We start from the raw sequence: 25452 nt of genomic DNA on the forward strand, positions 1-25452 counted from the left end.
CTAAACCATTTCTCTTTATTCTCCCGTCTGAGTGTGCAACAATGTCCTTATGACATCCGTAGGAAATGTTTTCAAGATAGATCTCCCTGCGGGACTTAGATGATGTATTAGTAAAGCTCTTTTTAATCCATAAAAGTATCCCTATCTAAGTCATCCAGGTTTGCCTCAAATGCCTGTTTCCACGGAGGCCAGTTTAAGGGGAGCATATTGGTTGAAGACAGGACAGGAGGAGGAGCACTGATTCCATCCATGATTAACACAGATATACAGCCAGGGTTAAATGTACAAAAACAGTATTTTAAGGCCGGGACATGAACATACAGGTGAGGTGGCTAACGCACTGACCGCAGCACCACATACATTGAATTGGTGGGCCAGAATGTGCTGGATGTTGAAGCCATGCTGGGCGACTCGAGATGGGACACACAACCACCCCAGCCAGAGGCTGCATGCTTGAGATGCAGTTGAAAGGAGCCCTCAAAAAACTGGAGGTTCTCAAGAATCACTGAAGAGAGAATCTATGAATTCAAAGCCCTAGGCGAGGAGGTCTTGGATCCCAGTCTCGGTGCATTTGTTATGGGACTGCTATCCTCCAGGTTTGTAGATGTTCAACTAGAGGTTTGCGTGGACATGATCCATCACACCGGTCCCATTAGACCAGCCCAACAGAGACCTAGGGGTTTTCTCATGAAGTTCCACTAATACTTGGAGAAAGCAGCAGTCCTGAGAAAAGCAGGAACAGTTTTGTACCATCTACCAAGATACCATACTAGTGACTCTTCATCGCCTGGCTGAATTCAGGGTGATCACCAAGAAACTTTGGGATAAAGGAGTCCGATAGAGATGGACATATCCATTTGGCCTTAAATCTGAATTGGGTAACAAGTGCTGCATGGTGATGGAGGCCTTGCATGCTGCCTGCCTGCTGGCCCTGGATGCTTCAATGCAATCTCCTTAGCAGAATGTAGACTTGATTCGCTCCAGCTGCTGAAGGGGCTGAACTGCAACCCAGCAGAGCTCAGGGAGCCAAGAACGGATCCCGCCCTAAACTACAAAGACCTACGGACGTTCTTGATCTGATGGACACTAGAAGATGATTCATGTTCTCCAACCAGTGCTCCTTCTGTCCCCTGGGGCTCCCTTTTCCTGGTATTGAAATGGGGCTCTTTTGGGTAGTTCAGGGTTCTGGGAAGTGGCCAGGCGTAATCTCTCATAACTGGGGGCAGATAAATACATGATGAACAGGTGAATGGAACATCTCCTTGGTCGGGCGGATTTGGAAGGGAACCCAATTTGATCTCTCTCAACACACAGGATAGCCTAGTATGGGACACTTTCAGAGGCAGGGGGCAGGGTAGCGGGATTTCCAAATCTATCAACACTCGCCACACCTGGCTGCAAAATCAGACTCAATAAAACAGTTTTTGAAACCCATTGAGACACAGTGTAGACTTTCTCCAGGTGTGTGAAATTGTGAGGACAGAAGGTGAGGACTGCAATCCTGTACTGGAGCAATTCAAGAATATCACCCTGGTGATTGTGTATGGACCTGGTTTGTTCAAGGTATGTGTGACTGAAAGCATCACAAAGATGGATTCAAGAATGGGGACTCCAAATACCTTGAAGCCAGTTTGGGAGGGATGAGCTCAGGAGACAAAATATTTACAAAGCAGCTGATGATGGTAACTGGAGGTGTTTTTTTCCCCACTTTTTTTTGTGGTCAAAGACCGAGCCTGGCCGAGGGCTCGTGAGGGATTACCAACTGCCTAGAAGGGGTTTGATCTTGAATATCTGGTGTGGACGTACAGTGTGTGTTTTCCGCCTGCTGTTCCTCTGTTGGGTACCTGGATTACAAGACCCGTAATCCCTGCAGGAGGTGCTTTAGCACACTTGAGGGCGCCTGAAGATCGCAGTGAGGGAATGCGTCTGAGCACAGACCGGGCCAAGAGCAGGCTCTTCTGAGGCTTGGCTGTCTCTTTGTTTTGTTATTTTCTGTGCATAATTATGGTGAAGCATAAGCTGCCTGTGGGCTGCCTTAAGGAGGTAAGACGTAGAACTCCTATTGAAGGATTTGTATCTCCTGTTGTGGGATTCATTTCCAAGGAAATCCAAATACTTTAAAGACCTTTATCTCTATATCAAGAATCATCTGTTTCCACCCAGACCCTTTCCTCCGTTCATTTGGGGTCTAACATGATATTTGTGGAAGCTCAAATCTATGATTCTTTGAACCAAAACTCAATAGCGGAGCTTCCTCCTAATCCGCCAAACTTAATTTGTCTCCCATTCTCTCATGCCTCCAACTAAGCCCCCCCACCCCATGTTTAAAAAAATCCTAATACACGGAGTAAGCTGGCTCAAGTTCATGGACCTGAATTCAATGTAGTTGAGCCGCAAACGACCCCTTCTTATCTTAATTGAATAACTGACTAGTTGGGCACCAAATTTAAATATCTTCTGACAGAAAGCCCTCACCCCATATTTGGACATCACAATGCCATTGCTTTGCCCTGTCAAAATTAGCTACTAAGCCAGTGGAGTTTGCACCAAATCATGTCTCCCAAGAAGCCCCAGTGTTTATTGCCCATTGCGGAAGTGTCCCCCACTTGCCAGTGATACGGCAAGTGGCACACATGTGGCGGTCCATCTGCCCATATGTAGGCCCTTATGTTATAGTTTAACCAACGTTCCATCCTTAGCCACTGGAGTGACTGAAACAATAGAGCAGCTAAAAATCGAGCGTTACATTGGTTGAAACACTGTCAAGTTTACCAGCTATTGTTACAATGGTATTCTGTTGGTGCGTAGAGTGATATGAGAATGCAGGTTCTTGACGAAATGAAGAGGTGGAGATCCACATTAGGTAAACGCAAGTAGCTTCATTAGGAGGAAAGATTCCCATCCAACATCCCAGTCAGGAGGCAGCCAGCAACTGCCAGTCCCTTTAAACAACATTCCATCGCCTGAGCCCAAGCACCCCTGTGACATCACAGAGTTCCAGGCTCAGGCAAAGTAACCAAGGGCAACAGCTGGAATGCCACACACCTCCCTCCCTTAATACTAAGAGAAAAAAAAACATTTGCAACATACGTTAAACCTAGTTCTTCAAATAACCAGGTCTTTAGACCACACAACGTGATGCACCAGAAGATTTGCTGCAACCGTCACCTCTATTTTTGTCACTAGAAGCTCCGATGAGAACCGCAGGTACAGTTTCACTTCCAACCGTGTTACCACAACAAACCACCACACGATTCAAAATCCATATTTTGTGGTCTTGGGTATTCACAGCATTTGTAAAAATTGTCATGACCCGAATAGATTTAGAAAACTTGGGATGGCTGTTCTTGCTGGGATTTTTAATCATGACAAGATCCCCCCCCCACACATCTTAGTTACTTTCACAGCCTTTCTGGAATCCAAGTTAGTCTTTCTTGATCAAATCTTCTGTTCCTCACGTTTACACCAATCAAGATCACCCACACACCGACCAGATTGTAATGTATACGCATTCACCCAAGAAGGTTCAATGAAGGTGTTGGGAAGCCTATGACGAAACAGCTCAAATGGGGTCTTTCCTGTAGTACAATGTGGAGTAACTCTGTACATTTCAATCATTTTATAAATTTCCGCCTTCCAATCCATAGCATTGGATTTCGCCAAAGAAACCGTTTCCTTAATGTCCCTGTTTGAAGCGTTCACCCATACCATTGGATTCTGGATGGTACAAAGCACACTTTTTGTGAGTTACTCCTCTTAGTTGAAGAAAATCAACCATCTCCTTAAACGTCAACTGTACCCCATTATCAGTAAGGATAGAGTTGAGGAAACCCTTCCCTGGCAAACAAACAGTTGAGACTTAATTACCTCGCTACTTTCTATAGAGCTTGTAAAGAAAACCTCACACCATCTGGAGAACATATCAAGTACCACAATGAGGAACGATGACCTTCCTTGATCATAAATGGGGCCCACAATATCTAGAGCGATATCTTGCCAAGGCCTGGAAGGCAAGTTTCTCGCCACCATGGGTTGAACCCTTGGTTGCTTTGATTTGTCACTCCAAGCACACATGGAACAGTCACGCACGAAACACTTCATGTGTTTGTCCATGCCAGGCCACCAATACGACATTCGCACATGCTCTTTGCATTTGATCGTACCTTGATGAGTCTCAGGGGTGAGATCCATGATTTCTCACCTAAGTTTAGATGTAGGGATGAGCTTAGTGCCCCTGAATAACAAACTATTGTTAACTGACAATTCATCATGTAGAGGCCAGTAATTTCGACACACATCAGAGGCTTGCTTTTTCTTGCTCCAACCCTCAGTCATGCACCTCCTCACCTCAATGAGCACAACATCCTTAGCTAACTCCTCATGCCACCTATCCTCAGAAAATGTGCTGACCGCACAAACATCGATGGAGTCATCTTCTGTAAGTTCATCAGAATCCGAACCACATTCAACACTAGGGACCAACCTAGAAAGAGTAATAGTATTAAAAACACCAGGCAGTTACTCAACTACAAAATTATACACTTGTAGAGCAATGACACACTTGATAATTCGACTTGATATTAAGTCCACACATTTCTTTGTGAAAGTCTGAACAAGAGGTTTGTGGTCAGTTTGTATGACAAAAGACCCCCACAAAAAAATGTACGTTTCTTCACTGCCCAGAACACAGCTAATGCCTCCATTTCAATAACAGAGTAGTTTACCTCTGTATCCTTTAATGCTCTAGACTGAAACATGTTGGTCTCTATTCCAAACTCTCCCTCCTGGTGTAAGACCGCACCCAAACCCCTGAGACTAGCATCAGTAGTTACTATTGACCTTCTTTTGGGATCAAAGTTCTTTAGTTTTGGAGCCATGCTGAGATGAAGCTTGAGAGACTGGAATTCTTTTTCGCACAAGGAATCTCAAGAAAACACAGAACCTTTCCTCAAGCGTAATCTCATGTTGGCATTGAGTTCAGCAAAACATTTAATGACTTTGGAATAAAACTCAATCATTCCTAAAAATGTCATTAACTCCTCTCGAGGTAGGAGAACTCATGTGCATGATAGTGCCAACCAACTCCTCTTTGGGAACAATGCCCTCACTGGACACGATGTGACCAAGAGATGTTATGGAATTGGTACCAAATTTGCATTTTTCAGCTTTCACAGTAAGATTCCAATCAGATAGCCTCCTCAACACCTCCCTTAGTCTGACGCTCTGCTCAACAGAATCTGTTGGGATTCTCTCACTCCATCTTTACTGCCGTCTACGCCAGTGTGAGAATGCAGGTTCTTGATGAAATGAGGAGGTGGAGATCCACATTAGGTAAAAGCAAGTAGCTTTATTTGGAGGAAAGAATCCCATCCAACATCCCAGTCAGGAAGCAGCCAGCAATTGCCAGTCCCTTCAAACATCAACAATCCATCGCCTGAGCCCAGCTCCCCACGAATTCCGACCTCCCAACTGTTTTGCTTATCTTGCCAACACAGTTGCCATCAATTGATGGGCAAACTATAACCTGTGTGACTAGGAGAGCCTGGGTCTTATCATGGAAGAGGGGGGTTTGCCGTCTAAAAGAGTTAGCGCCACTGTATCATCTACCCCTGCCAGCAAACTATATACCCATGGCAGTTATCTTGCCTCTTTTAGGGAAGAGCCAGTTACATAGACGTGCTTGCTTCACACACCAAGTCAAAGGATGTCTCTCTCTGTCCTCGAGCAAAGGTTTACTCGCTTAGGGATAAATGTGGTTAGGGCGTTTTAGTTCAATTTAAAGTGACTCCTTCTGCCATGTCCAGTTTAAAGTCAAGTGATGTTTTTGTTAAGCCAATAAAAAGGTACTTAAGGCAGCACTAGCCTTGGCAACTTTGACACGATAGCCTAAAACGTGATAAAACAGAACTCATTGAAAATGGTACATTTTCGGAGGCTTGTGGGATCATCACTGATGTTTGCATCAAAGTGTATGTGAACTTTATCAAGGTCCTGTGGTGGACCTTGTGGAAGATACCACCACTACTAGCCTCTACATGACAGATGACTGCATTTGTCCCATGAGAATCATAATAAGTAGGATTTAAAAGCCCTTAAGCAAACATATATTTTACACTCAGTTGGTCAGTCCGTTTCATCCAATCAGTGTGAACAGTTGAACATTTCACACATTCGTTTGGATGCGTTCATACTTTTTCTGCAGTAGTTTGTGTGTTTTCAAGTTGTACACTACAAGGTTCAGAAAGTCCTCCCCCCACAATCATACACTTGCAAAGCACCAACTACGGGGGAGGCTCCCCCATGGCATTATCCGAAAAGCAACAGAAATCTCCATCTTTACAAGGGACCTCCAGATACCGGTCCTAAAAGGCTTTACCTGATCAGTCCATGCTACTTGTACATTACCTGCCCAAACCTTGAGGACTGGCTTCTTACTACAACTCTGATAACTTAATTCACATTTTACAATCTGTCTTTTCATTGTCACTTGTTCTCTACTATGCTATGTTGTAAAGCTTTCTTCCACCATGGATCCAGGGCCTTCATGTGGTACACCATTAACCAAAAATAAATGTAATAAATATGCACAGACCAAGTGTGACCCTTATGTGAAACTGAAACCTTTTCCTTTTTCTTTTGTTTGTTTAAGGCTTTTGCGCTTTCTAAGAAAGGGGAATACGATCGGTGGATTGGCCCAAGAAATGGACCAAATGGTGAACCGATCTGGCCTGATGGCAGTACTTTGGACAACTGGTATGTTTTATATTTGTGTGCTCCAAAATGAGCAAGTAAAGTTCAGACTTATGTCTAGAGGTAACATTTCCGGTTACTCATCCAAATCCATTTTAGGTTATACATTTCATACAGTATATGCATTTGTGTTGACTTTTTTCTCCTTGGTATTGATCCAGCAGAAGCATTGTACATTTTTGCGGGCATAGACCCAGATTACCCACCACTCAATAAACTCCAACCTCGGAAATTTAATTCACAAGAATATAGCGGGCCCAAAGAAACTCTACAACCACTTACAAAACATGAGGTCCTCCGATAGATCTTTGAAAGAGCTAATAGGGACTCAGATAATTCGAGACAGAAGCCATTCCTTCATGAGGACCTGTAATAAAGAATTGCCTATCTAACAACGAATAAATCAATAATTGTCAATATTATTCAGCGATAAGTTAACTCAGTGGATTTATCAAGGCACTTTTATCTAATCTTCAAAATATGAGTGGTGAAAACACAATAACGCATTGGAACTTTTAGTACATAGGTTTCATTCGAAATTCAGTTAAAAACACAATATAATCACAGTTCAAAACAAAATACATCATATCTCATTTAACTGGCGTGAGAAGAGAGAGAAATAAACAATTGCAATTTCAGGAATAATATCAAAGTTCAGTTGTAGAATCAGAGCAGAGACGCAAGATAGACTAGTGCACAACGTGCAGTAGTCTGGAATAATTAACCCTTCAGCAGACGGGTTTATCCTGCTCAACTTCACCAACCAAAGAAGTGCAGGGCAAATCGGGAGAGTTCAGTTCACCGACAGCATGTCATGACCAAGAATTGTAAGGAAATAGTCGCACATGTACTTTTTCCCCAGAATTTTTATACCTCAAAATGTTCACAACTTCAGCCCACAAATGTAGCCTTTTGCACAGTTTTCAATATTCTATTGATTGGGTTCCATGGTGTGATCATGGAATGATCATTCTCCAGCCCAAATCATCTGCAACCTACACAATACTTTTGTTCTCTATTCCTCCAATATCTGGTTTCACCTTGGAAGTAGGAAATACATTTGCAACTCATGTCCACGCTCTCGCATCCGAGTTGACTTGCAACAATTTTGACATGATTACTCAGAGAGAGAGAATATTCAGACTGTAAGAAGGAACTTTAGTGATAACACTTGTAACTAAACAAATTAAGTCAGCATTTTATTCTGTTTCGAAGAAAATAATGAAGGACAAAATACATTTCTCTAAGGCCTGCAATGGAAAAACATAATACATTTTGAGGCTTACATGGAAAATCAAGAGTGTTAACGTTAAAAAACTTGACAAATGTAAATTCATAAGTATCTAATATAACTACCTTTATGCTATTTTCATATACCTAGTCTAATCATATTTCATTAATAAACAAAGTTTCTCTTTGCAGCTCCAGATTTACATGTGAAATAAACGTAGCAAAACACATTTCAATAGAGAAATCTTTTCGAATAATATTCTACTAGAAATTAATCACTGCATTCTTATCTTTTTCATTATTACCATAACACATAGGTAGTTTTTCTTTTTCTCTCCTAAATCTCTCAGCTTCACCAGTTTGCGACCCTTCTGCATGCTAACGGCGCAGTTTTAGAACTTAGTATTCAACGATACACAATGTTAGTAATGTTTTATTTTAAGTATGTTTAGTAATTTCACACAAGAGCAGGATTTGACCAAGCAGAATTATCCATAAATAATCATGCTCCATCGGTATAGCACTTCTGTCCAGGAATGTGCTATATTTGCAACTGTATTTCAGCATTCTCACCTTTTGAAGGTTCCTCAACCACTGTCTGCGTGCATGAGTAGATTCAATAGAATTGCTTGTTCCCTTGTAGTTATGTCACCATCTTTCTTCTGCATGTCTCCTCCTACATCCCATACCTCCACTTATTAACATGTATCGTTATTCTTCAACCAATTTTTATACCATGTATACAGTCGTCCTACATATGTATTTTCTCTTCTACATGATGGTTCATAATAGGATGGAGATCTAATTAATTAATGTCTCCAAATGTACAGCTGCCTTTCATTCATTCAGTCTTAGTTGCCTCATTACCTCCAGAAATGCCAGTGCCCCTTTTACTGTATCTTGACACCACCTGCCATAGCCTGGTCTTCTTTCTGATGGATACTTGTACTTGGAGATTCTTCCCCTCTTGAATCTCTACCTTCACTATACTGAATCTCAAAATTTCCGATAACTCTCCAGGTGGCACCATGCTTGGTCTTGGAATCAATTACCAACCCAAATATGACACCACAAGATCTGTATAGTCCACGACAGTATCCTTAAAAAAAATTCCCTAAGTGCTTTGATGCAGGTCTGGAGCTGTTCTCCTTTTTTGTATTTTTACGAAAAAAGGTTTCTGTAATTCTAAGCAGGATGTCCACACCAAAAAACTCCGGGTTTAAGCCCTGTCACACCTGCCATGGACAGATATTCATTTTGGACCCTCAAGAGGTCATCTTTTGGTGATTCCGGCCTTAGCACGCTTCGCATTGTGCAATAATTGTGGTCTCGTGCACTCCCAGACATAAAGGACCAGGAGGCAAAATTGCTAATTGCGTGCCAGGTTTGGCACCAATTACACTGCAGATCAAGGTTTAAGTCAAGGTCATCACCCTCATCCAAATCTTGAAAGACAAGATTAGGAAATGCAAGAAGTGGTGTAGACAAAACCAATCCACATCCATCTTCCGTGTCTGCTCTAGTGGTAAATAATCCCCCCAGTGCCCACCACTCCAATTGAAGTTTTCCCATGAGTCTGAGTTAGTCAACATTGCACCGGCAGAAGGACAGACTCTGACTCTGGTGCTAATGCAGAGTCTTCTTAGAGCATTTCTAGCATTCAGGGCACCAGTGTGACTCCGGTCCTAGCTTTGCTACTGCTTTTCCATGGCACTTCTCGGCACCCATTCGGATACTGCTGGTAGGTTCTTCCCAAGATCCAATCATTCCTGGATGTTCTCAGGTCATGCCTTCAGCCCAGGTGCATACTCCTCTGGAACCAAAGTTTTAGGCAGTTGGCTCCACCTCAGACGACAGCTCTATCCCCCAGATTCATAAGCCATGTTTCAAACCGAGGCTGCTCTGATGTGTTAGTGTCAAACGCGAAGGATAACAAAGGAGGCCCAATACAGAGAGCACTTTCATCCCACACCCTTGCCCAAGGGTGAATATTTAAGTATACAAAAAAAGTTATGGATGAAATGCTTGAATTAATCTCAGTCACTGACCATTACTGGGGGCGCATCCCAGTCCATCGTTGCTTTGCACTTCATGCCACCTCAGTTTGGACCCAGCCATGTGCACATCAGTCTTGATCCTGCTCCAATGGAAACAGTCCAGCCCGAAGGGGAATACTGACACAAGTTGCATGATATTTGGCATATGACTCTGACCACATTTAAAAAATACTGCAGATGATTGAACATGATAAGAACAGCTGTGATGTAGCCAATGTGCCCCTCCTACTAACTCAGACCCATCTTGTTACTTTGCCTTCCATGTTAGTGCTCTCAACAGTTCTTTGGAATTCCCTTTCGGATGGCCTTTTGCAGAGGTGACTGCTTATACCGTAGTCATTAAAAAGTCTGCAGGGATGCTGGAATTGCCTCTTGCAGTGGAGGAAACTAAATCCAGTCTCTACACAGAGATCCTCCAGCCACTGCATCCTTGTAGAATTTAGGCCTACTTCAGTACTATCAGTAAACAGACGGATCGCTCACAGTTATTGACCAAACTCCAAGGATTTAGATTTCTCATCTTCTCATCATTTACCAGAAACGCTGTTCGTGCATGCTTCATGATATACAAAGTAGGACACAGGTTCTTTTTCCTCAGTGCACCTCCTGACAAAAAAATCAGAAAAATGGGTAAAATCTTTCTCCACAGGAAGTCTGTCGCTGTGATCTATGACGTTTAATGGATATGCCTTTTGATGAAATTAAACCCTTAAGTGCCTCAAAACAGTCCAAGCATTGGTCAGCGTTGATGTTTGTTTATTTAATGAACTTTCTGCTCCACCCAACATAAGTTTAGTCTTTTACAGCCTTCCTCTGGGCTAGAAGTCATACAATACATAAATTAGAAATCCTATACCAATAAAGTAAGTACACTTTTACAACTATGTACAGTAAATACCCCTAACTTAAATTTTTTTAAGTACTAATATGTTCAGAGACTTAAAAGCTGAAACAGTATTACCACAACATCTAATTTAAATGGCTTGTGTAGAAGAATAAAAACAGAGCTTGAAAATATTCAGACTCTCACCTGTTCCAAAAACACCAATACCAGAGTGACATACATCAGAGCAGAGGTAGGGCCAGTTATCCATAAGAGTGTGAAAAACCCATAATAACAAAAATAAAGTCAAAGGCTCACCCAACTAATATAAATCCGTCATCACTCGCAATGAGCTTTTTGTTATTTGAGTAAATGTAGTGTATCTGATCTGCACATAAAATAACGGGAATGAAAGCCATCCAAGAAACTGGAAATCCGGAAGGACATACTCAATCCCGACCGCATCCAACTCAAGTCAAACCCTCCAAGCAACTTCAAAATAAATCAGTAGGGCTTCGAGTTCCCGTCATATTGCACGGGCACCATCCTGGACACTTGTATAAATCCATACAATAAAAGGACTATAATCCTGAAACCTGGGCATACAATGTGTAAAACAAATGCATAAAATAGGGTGCCTTCTTAATGTGTGTAGTGTGAGAAACTCATAATCAAAAGGGTGAATATATTACAAAAAGTAAGCACCCCCCAAACACATAATATCAACATAAAAACTAATAATAAAAGATAGATATCTGAATATCATGGTTTCAAATACACTCTAAACAAATGTAGGTACACACAAGTGGTCAGCTTTGTTTTGTTGTAAGCTATGATCCAGAAAGTTGCTTATGTAAAGCCACATGTTATTGTAATTAACTCCTGGTCATTTGAAACGATACACTAAGAACCCAATAACGTATCATGTATAAATACATAAAATAAAAGGACTATAATCCTGAAACTTGGATGTGCACTGTGTGAAAAGGGCTGCAATTTCGGTGTGTACTACAAGCCCTTAATAAAAGAGAAACATCCCCTGAGAAATACGTACATGCTAATTTGTCAGTATTATCTTGATGTGCACTGTGATAAAAACAAGTCTGAAGGAACGTACCCCTCAGTGAACATAGGAACATTAATTCCACCATTCATATAATATACAGAAGAGAAGCAAACGAGCACTATAATACGGGAACCTGGGCAAGCAGCATGTAGAAGGGGTCCCATCTTGATGTGTTTATTACAAGCCTGATGGGTACACAGTAAGTAGTCAGTACTATCCTGTTGTACACTAAAGTAAAACAGGTCAAAAGGAAAAGCCCCCTTAATAAAGCCCCCTTAACTGCCATTCATATAGTAAAGTAAACAGAGGAAAAACAGGATAGTTATGAAAGAAAGCATAAAAAGAGTGAGTGGAAGAGCCACCCATGGACAAGAAAGTAGAAAAATAAAATGTACACTGAGAAATAAATAGTACCTCAGATTAGATAAAGCATCAGTCTCCAAGAAAGTACAGTAGTTCATGGTGCACATTCAAGCCCCAGACTACGGCTTTTAGTTTCATAATCCACTCCACCTCTAGGCATCTTAAACATAATTCCCTATTACCACCCCTTGGATCAACACATACATTGCCAATTACATGGAATTTAAAATCACAGAGTGGTTTTATAGGAACACAGGTAGTCGCATGTACTGCAAAAGGATATTTATCAATATTTATTTTCACCGTTATAAAGTGTCCTGAAATACTCTCCTTAAAGTGTCAAAGCATGCTGCCTACATACATTTTACCACAAGTGCATACTACAACCTATTTTGTCTGACAAATCAATGTGGTCTTGAGCATGTATTCTGAGCTCCCATTATAGCTGAAGGAGCACTTCATGTCAGATGCCATTCTGCATACAAAATAAAATCCACAGCTGAAACCAACATTAGAGATTGAGTCCAAAAAATGGAGCGGTTTCAATGGTCATGGGAAGGTAGGACTGGTGATATTTTTTAAAGTTGTGCCTCTGTGGGAAGTGACACTTGGATGTAATACAATGAACTCTCCAATCTTCAAATCCTGTAGGTGCATATACCACTGTTCAAGTATACAGCTCAATCTATCCACATTGCTGCCATATTTAATCTTAAATGATTCTTTTTATGCTTGTTTTTCTTGTTGTCATTTTTAAGTAACGCAGCCTAATCAAGCTCCCAGGCACAGGGTCAAGACTGATTTGCATATAGCTGTGTCTGAACTGGGGTGGTGAAGTGAGCTAAAGAACGATGATTGATTCAACCCAGATCTGTGACTGGGGGTGAGTGTCTGAAAAGTTTCAGTGCTCCGTCCATCATCTACTTGTGTTTGCAGAAATAGACGATAACATTGTCATTTTACAAACACCTTAAAGTGTAGTTTACTAAAACTTGTGAATATTAAGGCACAACTAATTTCTGACACGTTATGCATGCTGACATTTTGTTTTCATTTAAATTTGTTAACAAATCAACTTTCAACTGGTACACATCACGTTGTACAGTAGAGCAGAACTTCATGCCTTTGCTTATAACACAAAGCATATCATCTGTAAGAATTCTACTAGATAAGTTAATCATAGAGACATCCTGAGTATTACATTCTTTACAATCTGCTGCCTGGATAGTCCTAATGGTACCCTGTGCATTCACTATTTATTCCTTTCCTTTTTTTACCTGCTCTTACTCCTCCCTTACCCCATCTAGTTTTCTTTGGGTATTGGTAGCTATTCTCTTGGTTCTGTTTCTGTCGCCAATACTGATTCTTGTCATTTTTTCTAAAAAACACTGTTGCTACCTGTCTTCCCAGATGAGCCTTCCCTGGGCTCATTTATCTCCTCATCTTCACTACTGGAGGAAATACTTGGTGAACGATCACTTGTTCCCGTTGCATTAGTTCCTGGTGTTCCGCTAGCTTTATTCTTGACTAGATTACGTCCACTCGAGTAATCTTGATCATACATTTTTATTTTCCTTGCCTTGTGTATTTTGATCCCCTCCTGATGCTTCATTAGTTGTTCCAATATATCCATATATCATAATTATTTTTGGTTGCTTCAGGTAAGTGATCTGCCTAGCCATCAAAATTGTGTTAATGCCTTTTGATGGGCCTCCTTGTCTACAAGGCTGACTCAGCCTTCAATAGGTTTAAAGCAGGTCAGGCGAAGGCCTGTTCCATGGGATTGGCATCTCCTGCCCATGATTGCCACAAACAGTTCCACAGGTTTAGCAGCTACTCTGGTTTGCCATTTCAAAACTTGCCTAGCGGTTCCGCATTAGAACCAGTTTGCTTGAGGCTGTAGCAGATCTAGTGGCAGCCAGGTAGGCACAACATCTTCTGCCTGCTCTCTCCCTAGTGCATCCAGGAAAGCATTTTTTATTTCTGCTCCGGGAAGCACTCAAGACCTGGGGGATTGGTGGGTAGGATGGCTTTGCCCTTCCTTTCATGAAAAACCTCCCACCCATTCACCCACTTCCAAACTCCCTGTCAGATTAATACACCTGCATTGTTCAGCAGGATGTGCCAATGCAACAGAAAAGGGGCCAATGGTGTTGGACCCAAATTAGGAGATTGGAGAGGGATTTTACTCTTGTTACTTCCTCGTGCCCATGAAGGACGTGGTCTGATTCTTATCTCTTTCTTCGCAAGGAGAAATTCAATATGCTGCCCCTAGCTCCTCAAGTGTTTCTGACACTTGTATTGGAAGACTAAATGGTATCCCTCAACTTGTAGGATGCATACTTCCTAATACCGATCCAGCAATCGCACAATAGGTAGGAGCGTTTTGTGGAAGGTTCTAACCATTACTACTTTACAGCCTTCCCGTTCGGATTAACATTGGCACCAAAGGCCTTCACCACGGTCATGGCAATGGTTGCTGCATATCTGCACAAGTTGGGGATTTCAGTGTTCCTGTACCAGGATGATTGGCTGCTCTATTCGAACAAGCCGCGGCTTGTGTCCGACCACCTGAACGCCACAGAATCGCAGTTCTTCGACTAGGATTTCTCCATCAATATTATCCAGTCATAGCTGGAGCACCAAGTGACTCTGTTCACCAGGCCAGTACTGGACACAAACACCTCTTTGAGCCTTTCCTACAACCCAGAGGATTCGGGATATGATTCAGATTTTCTAGATTCCAGTCTGAAAGGTTCTCTGTTTTCTGGAGCCACAGGTTTCCTGTATTCTGTTGACCACTCACGGACACTGGCACATGAGGGCTGTCCAGTAGTGCCTCTATCTGCAGTGGTGTCAGCATGGAGCTATTTTGACGAACATTATTGGGGTCCCGCAAGACACTGCGACTGATCTCCATTGGTGATCTGTAGAGGAGAACCACCAGCAGTCGTCACAGTGGTGATGGATGCCTCAACCTTAGTGTGGACTGCCCATCTAGTGACGTTGAAGATCAGAGTCTTCTGATGTCAGAGGAGCAAGAATTACATATCCTTTAAAACGTTAATTCAGCACCCGAGCACGCTAAGTTGAGTCAGTCACAATGTGAAAATATGGTAAACAATATAATAATTGCAAGTAGAACATATGTGAATATCTTCTCTTCTACCACCGCGAGTCGGACTGCTACTCCAGTCAGTGCTTTTCAGTTTCCAGATACGGGACACTGAAGTCACTCGATCATTTACATATCACTCTCTACAATCACCTATAATATTGGCACTAATACGTGCGCATCTATAATTATCAATATATTACCCAGGACGGAAGGAATACTGGCTTGAGACACCGCGAACATCTTGTATCTTCAACTGGCCTGAGGAAATCGTGGGTACTCCCGGGCGACGAAACACGTGTTGGCTGGACCAACGTATGAAAGAATAAAAGAGAAGATATTCACATTTGTTCTACTTGCAATTATTATATTGTTTACCATATTTTCACATTGTGACTGACTCAACTTAGTGTGCTCGGGTGCTGAATTATTTATGAATATGACCTGCTGGGATCACTATTGAGAAGGGTGGATGACTCCTCTCCTTTTGAGCACCTACAAGATATTTTCACTGGAATATATACGGATAAGGGTGGGCGCCTTTATTCACCAGGGTCTTTCATCCGCTTCATCCTTTCATCCTTTAAAACGTGTCTAGAAATTCCCAGCAGTGGCTGTACCTACAAATTGAGTTTTATTCTGCACTACATTTATCACAATGCATCTTGGTGAGTTGTGTGCTGATATGCCACTAAGTGCTCCCTTCCCCTTTTTTAAGGCATTAATATTGCAAACAACTACTGGATCTTAAAGCTAGTTCTGAAAAGACTAGTGGGCACGACCTCCTAGAAAACAGTTCAGCAGGTGGTGTGCAGCCTAAACATCGAAACCCTGACTGTTCAATTGTCTTATTATGATATTAGTGCGCATTTTTAGTGTGCTTTTGTCCTCTTGTTGCTATTATTGGTGCAGAAGGTTCTAAACTTCAGAAAGCTTTACTTTAAAGCAACTCATTTGACCAGTTTTTATAAATTATCTCTTTTTTAAACGTGTTTGTAGGCAACAAACTGAGGATCTGAAAGTGACACGTTAGTGATAGATTCCTTACCTTAGAATGTCCCCAGGCATCAGACTGGATCAGGAAAGTTTTCGTCAGCAGTACCCCTGCGTGTCGGTAGGCGTCGCTTTACGGCTCCGCGTACGTCGCTGGCGTCGTAGTCGCCGAGATGTCATCGAAGCCACTTAGACATGTCCACGCGTGCGGACGTCAGTTCTTTCTTTTTCTGCGCCAGCAAGCGCAGATCCGAGAGAGAGCAGTACTCCTAGTCAATAAATTTGACTTGTTTATGAGACGTGTTTCTTGGTTTTGTCGAATTTTGACGTGTCTCTTCTGCTTGGGGCATGCCATCTCCCCGAGACGTTCCCAGATTGTCGGGCCATGGCACAGAAGGCTTGCAGGAGTGTTCCCGGAAGTTGTTGGGGGCCCGACACTCGGTACCGTGCCGCTGAAGGTCCCGCTCCCATAGGGAGGTCGAGGGATCGCTGGCGCAGCCGACACCATCGGAATTGAGGACAGATAAGTCCAAGCGCCATAAAAGGTCGAAGGAGCGGGGTCGCTCTTCATCTACCCCTCACTGATCGTGGGACTCGGTGGAGGGGGGGGGGGTCACTCCCCCACGGCTCCTTCGGGGCCTCTATTGCCTGTGGCTTACCCGCATTCTTGTGGACCGTACGTGCCTCCGGAAGAAGTATAGTTACTTCTGTCAGCAACATGGGCAATTTCTTTGTCCCATCGGGTCCCTCCGGAGTGCCTTTGGGCCCCGCGGACCCCTTGGTTGGTTCTGCCCCCGTGCTGCCGCCTTTGGCCCCGGTTACGCTGGCAAGATACCCTGTGGCGCCGTTGGCTCCTGCCTCGTCGCCGTGCCGCCGTTGGCTCCGTCCTCGGCACTGCCGTTGGCTCCGTCCTCGGCACTGCCGTTGGCTCCGTCCTCGGTGCTGCCATTGGCTCCGACCTCGGCGCCGCCATTGGCTCCGGCCTCGGCACAGGCTCCGGCCGCGACACTGCAGTTGGCCTCTGCGCGGCAGTTTGCTCCGGCCTCGGCGCTGCCTTCGGATCCGGCATCGGCTCTGGCCTCGGTGCCGCCTTCGGATCCGGCATCGGCTCTGGCCTCGGCGCCGCCTTCGGATCCGGCATGGGCTCTGGCTTCGGCGCAGCCTGCGGCATTGGCGCCGGCAACAGTTTAGTTACCTTCAGGGCCGGTTTATATTGAGCCTGCCTTGTCCTGCCTCCAATCCCTATTCCTTATCAAAGGGGGGTACAAGGAGGGGTCTGAGGACCTGCTCGCTGTGAGGATGAACTAAACTAGATGTTCGAGGCATATGAGCTGCAGATTATACACTGTGCATAGATCGCCATCTGGTGTTGGGCCCGGATGTTTGCAGTTTGTTTTTTCTCTTGGAAAGTCTTTGGGAGTCACGAGGTCGGTGAATCCTCCTCTGGTTAGTATTGCGCATGGGCTTCGGCTCCATCTTCAGATTGTTTTTTTCCGCCATCGGGCTCGGATATATAAAACTTCGCGCTCCGGTCCCGAACTTCCCAGTTCACCGATCGACGCACAAATCCTCGCTCATCGAGCTTCTTCAACGACCTAAATCATCTTATTCATCTTCTCTTCGCCACTTCTTCGATTCCGGTGGTCGACGGCGGCCTTTGGGCCTATTCCGGCTCCGGTCTCGGCTGATGGAAAGAACTCCCTTCAAGAAGTGCCCTCGATGTGGGTTCAAGTTTCCCCACACCGATCTCCATGAGGTGTGCAACCTCTGCCTCTCCCCAGAACACGAGGCCCGAGACAGTCCCGCCTGCAAGTTTTTTAGCTCAAAAAAGACCATTCGAGATCGACGGGCTAGACGCAACATGGTGCCCTCCTCGACCTCCACTCCAGTCGACATCTTCGGGGGCGACATCGAAGCTCCGGGACAGCAGGACATCGAACAGGAGGACGACTACCTCGTCAGCGCTTCCGAGGCAGACGACTCAGATGTGGAGGACATCACCCCGGCACAGCGGATCGTGAGTACAATTCCCCCTCCCCTGCCCACGCCGATCCCGAAAAAGGCTTCGGTCACACCTTCGCCTCCGGGCCTAGGCAAGACCAAGGCCACTGCTTCTCACACCCCACCTTCGGGCCCGGTAAAGAAGCCTTTTAAGCCTTCCGGCAGCTCGGGCTCGAGCCAGCCACCGGTGCCGACAAACGCCCTTCGGCACCGAAGAAAAAATCGGCCTCCACCTCCACACCAAACCCGGCACCAAAGTCTTCGGTGCCGAAACCTGCTCCGGTGCCAACCAAACATCACAAGACCCTCTGCACCGACACTCCCATGCCGAGACCCCCTTCGGCACCGACCAACAAACCGGAGGTTCCCAGGAAGCACGGCTTCGACAAACCTAAGAAGCCGTCTGCCCCGAAACAGTCGGCGCCGACCGATCAACCAGTGTCACAGGAGCTCTTCACACCAGATCCTTTGCAGAAAACCCTCACCAAGGATCCAAAGACCGGACACTTGACATTGTCTTAAAAAAAGAGACACTTGGACAAGCCGGCTCCACCTCCACCTCAAAAGAGAAAGGACATTGCTACCTCTCCTTTCAGGGTGCCTTCCCCACCTCCTTTACCCCCTCCACCTCATCATTCCCCCACCTTGTCCCCTGACCCGGACGATTTGGGGGACCCTTACTATGATCCAGCAGATGTGCCACAAGATCCCACCCCTACTGGATCCCCAGACCCATGGGATGATTATAACAATCCGGACATCCCAGATGTCCCACATGATGACCTTTATCCATCTAGGCCATCCCCTCCTGAAGATTCCTTGGGTTTTCACCACTTGTTACAAAGGGCGGCACACTACCACGGGGTGGAGTTACATACCGACCCAGTGGAGGAGGACTTCCTCCTAGACACCTTCGATGATACACATAGGTCCACTGCCATTCTACCTATGTTAAAGGGCGTAATTAAACATGCCCCTGAGGTTTTTAAAGACCCAGTCAGGGCCAGGGTCCTAAACCCTCGGATAGAAAAGAAGTACAAAGCCGCCCCTACAGACCCTTCTTACATTAAGGGCCCTGCAGCATTAGATTCCCTAGTGGTATCTACAGCCAGGAAGCGCTCAAATTCTCAGGCGTCAGGCGAAGCGCCCCCACCTGACAAAGAGTCCAAGCTCCTAGATGCGTCAGGGAAGCGCACTGCGTCACAAGCGGCCAATATATGGCGTATTGCCAATACGCAAGCACTGTTGGCCCGATACGACAGGGCGCACTATGATGAGCTAGAGACCATCATGCACCATCTCCCTGAAAAGTACAAGACTAGGGCTAATGAACTTATTCAAGAGGTAAAAACAATAACCAATACCTCGATACGATGTGCCGTAGATGCGGCAGATACAGCCTCCAGGGCCATAAACACCAGTGTCCTTCTCCGTCGCCATGCCTGGCTCAGGGTTTCAGGGTTTAAACCAGAGGTTCCAGCCTCTATACTAAATCACCCATTCGACCAAGATCATCTATTTGGCCCTAAAGTAGATGAAGCCCTGGAAAAAAAGAAAAAAGATACAGACCCGGCGAAATCTATGGGAGCCCTACAAACACAGACTCTCAGGCGGCCCTTTCGCCGTTCTTCCTTTCGGGGCACGGGCAGAGGCTACTCATCGGACCGTGCATCCACGTCCTATAAATCCCCCCCTCAGTCTACCTTCACAAAAGGTTATCAAAGAGGCGGATACAGAGGCAATAACAATAAGGGCAGAGGCAAAACAAATACCGCCCGCTCTGCCACACCTCCTGCCCAATGACTTTCCCCCGCTCCCTCCAGACCATTCCACTCCGGTCGGAGGCAGACTACGACATTTCCTTCACGTCTGGGAGACAATCACCTCAGACAAATGGGTGACACAAATTATTCAGTCAGGGTATTGCCTAGAATTAACATCTACACCCCCCAACATTCCACCCAGGCACCGCCCTATGTCGCAAGAACATACTGCGCTACTGACACAAGAGGTGATCTCCCTCCTCCAAAAAGGAGCAATAGAGCAGGTCCCCATAAATCAACGAAATGTATCCCTGTACTTTCTAATTCCAAAGACGGACGAGACCCTACGACCTATCTTAGATCTCAGACCTCTAAACACTTACATTCATTCGGACCGTTTTCACATGGTAACCCTCCAACAGGTTCTTCCACTTCTCTCCCAGAACGACTTTCTCACCACTCTGGACTTGAAAGACGCGTACTTTCACATCCCAGTACACCAATCTCACAAAGTACCTCAGGTTTGTGGAAGACGGACAACACTACCAGTTCAAGGTGCTCCCATTCGGGGTAACAGCACCAAGGGTGTTCACCAAGTGCCTGGCAGTAGTGGCTGCACACCTCAGAAGACAGCACATTCACGTCTTCCCCTATCTGGACGATTGGCTCATAAAGGCCACGTCCTACCAACAGTGTGTGCACCATACCGCCGCTACAGTCCAACTACTTCACCAGCTAGGCTTCACGGTGAACCATCAAAAATCCCACCTGGTACCATCAAACACAAAACAATATCTCGGTGCCACCATAGACACCTCAAAGGCCATAGCCTATCCCAACCCTGCCGGGATTGCAAAAATACAGGCGCTGCATCAAAAGTTCTTATCCCAACACTCTCTCCCAGCAAGAGTGTTTATGCAGCTCATAGGGATGATGGCCTCTTGCATCTTTATAGTGCCACATGCAAGACTCCAAATGCGCCCACTCCAAGAGTGTTTGGCGCGCCAGTGGAACAAGGCCCAGGGGCAACTGACAGATCTGGTGTTGGTAGACGGTCGCACCCATCGCTCTCTGCAGTGGTGGAACACCACAAACCTTTCCAGAGGTCGACCGTTCCTGGACCCGGTACCACAAATAATCCTAACAGCAGATGCATCGCTCTCCGGCTGGGGAGCTCATCTGTTACATCTCACAGCACAGGGCACATGGACGCCACAACAGAAGTTACTCCACATAAACCATCTGGAGTTACTGGCGATCTTCCTCGCCCTAAAATCCTTCCAGGCGCAGATTTCAGGCAAGGCAGTCCTCATTCGCACAGACAACATGACTGCCATGTACTGCATTCAAAAACAGGGGGCACACACTCTCCACAGCTCTCTGTTAGCACAGAGCATATGGAGATGGGCAATTCCACAAAAGATTTTTCTCCTAGCCCAACACGTCCCAGGAGTACTGAACACCGTGGCAGATCTGCTGAGCAGACAGACACAGCAGATCCACGAGTGGGAACTTCACCCACAGGTTCTTCACCCGTTCTTTCAGAAGTGGGGGCATCCACACATAGACCTATTCGCCACCCACGAAAACAAAAAATGCCCAAGCTTCGCCGCCAGATATCCACACCCATTGTCCAAAGGCAATGCGATATGGATGAACTGGTCACACAAATTTGCATACGCTTTTCCACCTCTCCCACTAATTCCATTAGGGGTGCGAAAGCTACAGCAGCATTCCCTGACTCTAATCCTAGTAGCTCCAACATGGGCCAGACAACCGTGGTACACCACGCTGCTAGAACTCTCAGTAGTACCACACCAAAAGCTACACCTCTCACCATGCCTCCTAACCCAGAACCATGGAGAGATCAGGCACCCGGACCCAGCTCAACTCAACCTTGCGATCTGGCTCCTGAGGTCTTAGAATTTGGATACCTTAACCTTCCCCCTGATTGCATGAACATTATCAAGGAAGCTAGACGCCCTACTACTAGGGCGTGCTATGCGGCAGAGTGGAAAAGATTTGTTGTTTATTGCCACAGCAACACAATAAATCCCTTAAATGTATCCATACAACACATTATATGTTATTTACTCCATTTACAAAGGTGTAACCTAGCATATACCTCCATTCGGTTACACCTTGCAGCAATTGCTGCCTATTTACAAAACAGGCAGCACCTCTCCCTTTTCAAACTGCCTGCCATCAAAGCCTTTATGGAAGGCCTCAAAAGAGTAATTCCACCCAGAGTGCCACCCTCACCTGTTTGGAACTTGAATATAGTCCTTACACGGTTAATGGGACCCCCTTTCGAACCCTTACATAAGTGCGAGCTGCAATTCCTCACATGGAAAACAGCTTTTCTAGTGGCCATCACTTCCCTCAGAAGAGTTAGTGAAATACAAGCACTCACAATACAGGAACCTTTTCTTCAGATGCATCACAACAAGGTTGTACTGCGCACCAATCCCAAGTTTCTACCCAAAGTCATTTCTCCATTCCATCTAAACCAGTCGGTAGAATTACCAGTCTTTTTCTCGCAACCCCAAACAGTTGCGGAAAGAGCCTTACACACACTGGATGTTAAAAGGGCTTTACATTACTACATCCAGAGAACATAACCTTTCAGGAAAACCAAACAGCTATCTGTTTCCTTCTCCCCACCACACAAAGGCAACCCTATTTCTAAATCAGGGATAGCTAGGTGGATTGTAAAATGCATACAGATTTGCTACCACAAAGCAAAACGAACGCTATCAGTTCCCCCTAAAGCCCACTCTACAAGGAAGATAGGGGCTTCTATGGCTTTCCTAGGGAACATACCACTAGATGACATCTGCAAAGCAGCGACATGGTCGACACCACACACCTTCACAAAACATTGTGTAGATGTGCAAACCAAGCAACAAGCTAGTGTGGGCCAAGCTGTACTAAAACACTGTTTCAGACAACTGCAACGGATACCGGTGGTCGCCGCTAGGGTTGTGTACTGCTATATAATCTATGCACAGTGTATAATCTGCAGCTCATATGCTTTGAACGGAATATGATACTTACCAGTATGCATCTGTTCTTGGCATTTAGAGCTGCAGATCTATACACTCCCACCCGCCTCCCCGGCTACCGGTATCCGCTCCAGTCTTATCTTATTTAGATACAATACACATGGGTTTCTTTACTGTTACTACTACGCTCCATCTTTCCCAGCTGGCGAAAAACAATCTGAGGATGGAGCCGAAGCCCATGGGCAATACTAACCAGAGGAGGAGTCACCGACCTCGTGACTCCCAAAGACTTTCCAAGAGGAAAAACAAACTGCAAACATCCGGGCCCAACACCAGATGGCAATCTATGCACAGTGTATAGATCTGCAGCTCTACATGCCAAGAACAGATGCATACTGGTAAGTAGCATATTCCTTACAATATGGAGAATCCCAGCAAGCTGGAATTCTCTCCACACCCTGCTACACTGTCCCCCTCTGTAGCTACGGAGGTGGTGGGTACATTATGTGATATGGCGTAGGGGAGGCTCCTAATCTCAAATTCCCTACAGTGCCTATCAGGGCAATCTCCTCACCGCATTGCTTCAGCAGCGGCCTCCTCTACAGAACCACTGCTACCCTTCAATAACGCCCTTTAAACGTAACACGGGGCGCCTGTGCATACAAGTCATCCCCAGTTTCATCGCACAGCACCTACCACCAGAATGTCTAGTGGTCCAGGGCTCTGCTTCTCAAAGGGCCTTTTGGCCCTCTATTCCAACTCTGTGTGGGACTGGTGGCGAAGGGTGCTGCCACAGTGTCTAGCAGATGGTTGGAAGGTGCTCTCCCAAGCAATTGCCGAGGGTAAAGATGCAGCGGGATTCCCCGCATCCTCCATAGGCAGAGCAATTTGTATAACGGCAGGGTGGGTCCCAGGGCTAGCGGGCAGATCAGTCCACCGCCACCCCTACCACCGCTGCCTCAAGACCTTCCTATGTTATGTTTCAATGGGGTAACCCGATAGACCACTGGACTCGGGTGTATAGATTGGTATATGAAAAAACAGTCACAGTGGAGCAGTTTATCTTAATAAAAACACAAGTATGTGAGTATACACTTAAATCGAGTTATGACAACACCTTATTGAGATACACAAATGACCTCATTTAATCATATTCAGCATAGAAAAGGGTCAACATTTCAACCTATTAAATAGACAAATGCATGTCACAATCATCATTTTCAATTACTACGGGTGTAAGTGAAGTGAAAAGTGCAACATAAATCGGGATAAGTGCAGACAAAGTGAAGGGGAAGGTCGTGTGTTTTAGAACATCCAAAATGAATTTGAAGACCTAACCTGCCACTCGAATGGCAATAACACAAATGCAATAACATTAGCAAGAAAAGCAGTTGTACAATCACTGTCAGTCTTGTGTATTAAACAAAGGGAAAAGTCGTCGACGTTTCGACCCCTAATCGAGCCAGCAATTAGGAAATCTTGGAAGCGGGGTCTTCTTCAGGACCAGTGGGGGGTAGGGAAGAAGGACTTACACCTAGAGATAATGAGTAGTATTAATACGGTGTGTCTCTAGGATCATTAATCGTCATGAGGTAGAAATAAGATGATATTTACCAGCAACAGCAAGGAAAACTCATGCTGGATTATTTGTGGAGTGGGCCCGAACGGCTCCTAAAACAAAACAAAAACAAAAAGACGGAACAAGGGGAGATTGTACATCTGTATGAGGTCTCAATTGGGGCCTGTTGGCCAAAGCAAGATGGTGTATAACTCACCATTCAATGTTGAACAACCGGTGCTATTGATGGCAATATTCTTGTCGGTATGTGATGAATCACAGTGGGCAGTGGTTCAAAAGTAACCAACGCTGGGGGGGTAAAGAAATTGAATTTCAAATCACCACTTAGTTTGAAGATGTACCAAAACCAAATAAGGTACAAACATCAAAGGACCCACACAAGTGACGGGAAAACTATGGGGGCAAATGTATCTAAAAATGTCTAAAAAGGGAGTCACCGTGAGGGGACATCAAGGGTAACTATGGGCAGCGCTGCGGGGTTTGGAGGATATGAATCCGCTAAATTTAAGAAGAACATCCAGCGTGTTATGGACTTAACACGTAACAAGCCCCAACCTCTGAAAGCCCGGACAATAAGTATGAGGCAGGCGAAGATGAGAGATTAAGCTCGCAGCGTTTCACAAAATCAAAACTTGAAAAAATATATAAAACCGCCTAACGGCTCTAAAGCATGGAAACTAATTACATATGGTTCTTATTATAACTCA

The 25452-nt window shown here is 45.0% G+C and overlaps 1 protein-coding gene across 1 annotated transcript in view; it reads left to right on the plus strand.

The window, feature by feature from the left end:
* Positions 1-25452, plus strand: part of LOC146812944 (uncharacterized) — a 105756-nt gene that overhangs the window by 58170 nt on the left and 22134 nt on the right. Inside the window, exon 6 of the mRNA XM_085619985.1 lies at positions 6650-6753. Coding sequence (XP_085476111.1) covers positions 6650-6753 — 104 coding nt within the window. The remainder of the gene's footprint in view (positions 1-6649; positions 6754-25452) is intronic.

This window comes from Triturus cristatus, chromosome 7 (genome assembly GCF_964204655.1).
Source record: "Triturus cristatus chromosome 7, aTriCri1.1, whole genome shotgun sequence".
Classification (NCBI taxonomy): domain Eukaryota; kingdom Metazoa; phylum Chordata; class Amphibia; order Caudata; family Salamandridae; genus Triturus; species Triturus cristatus.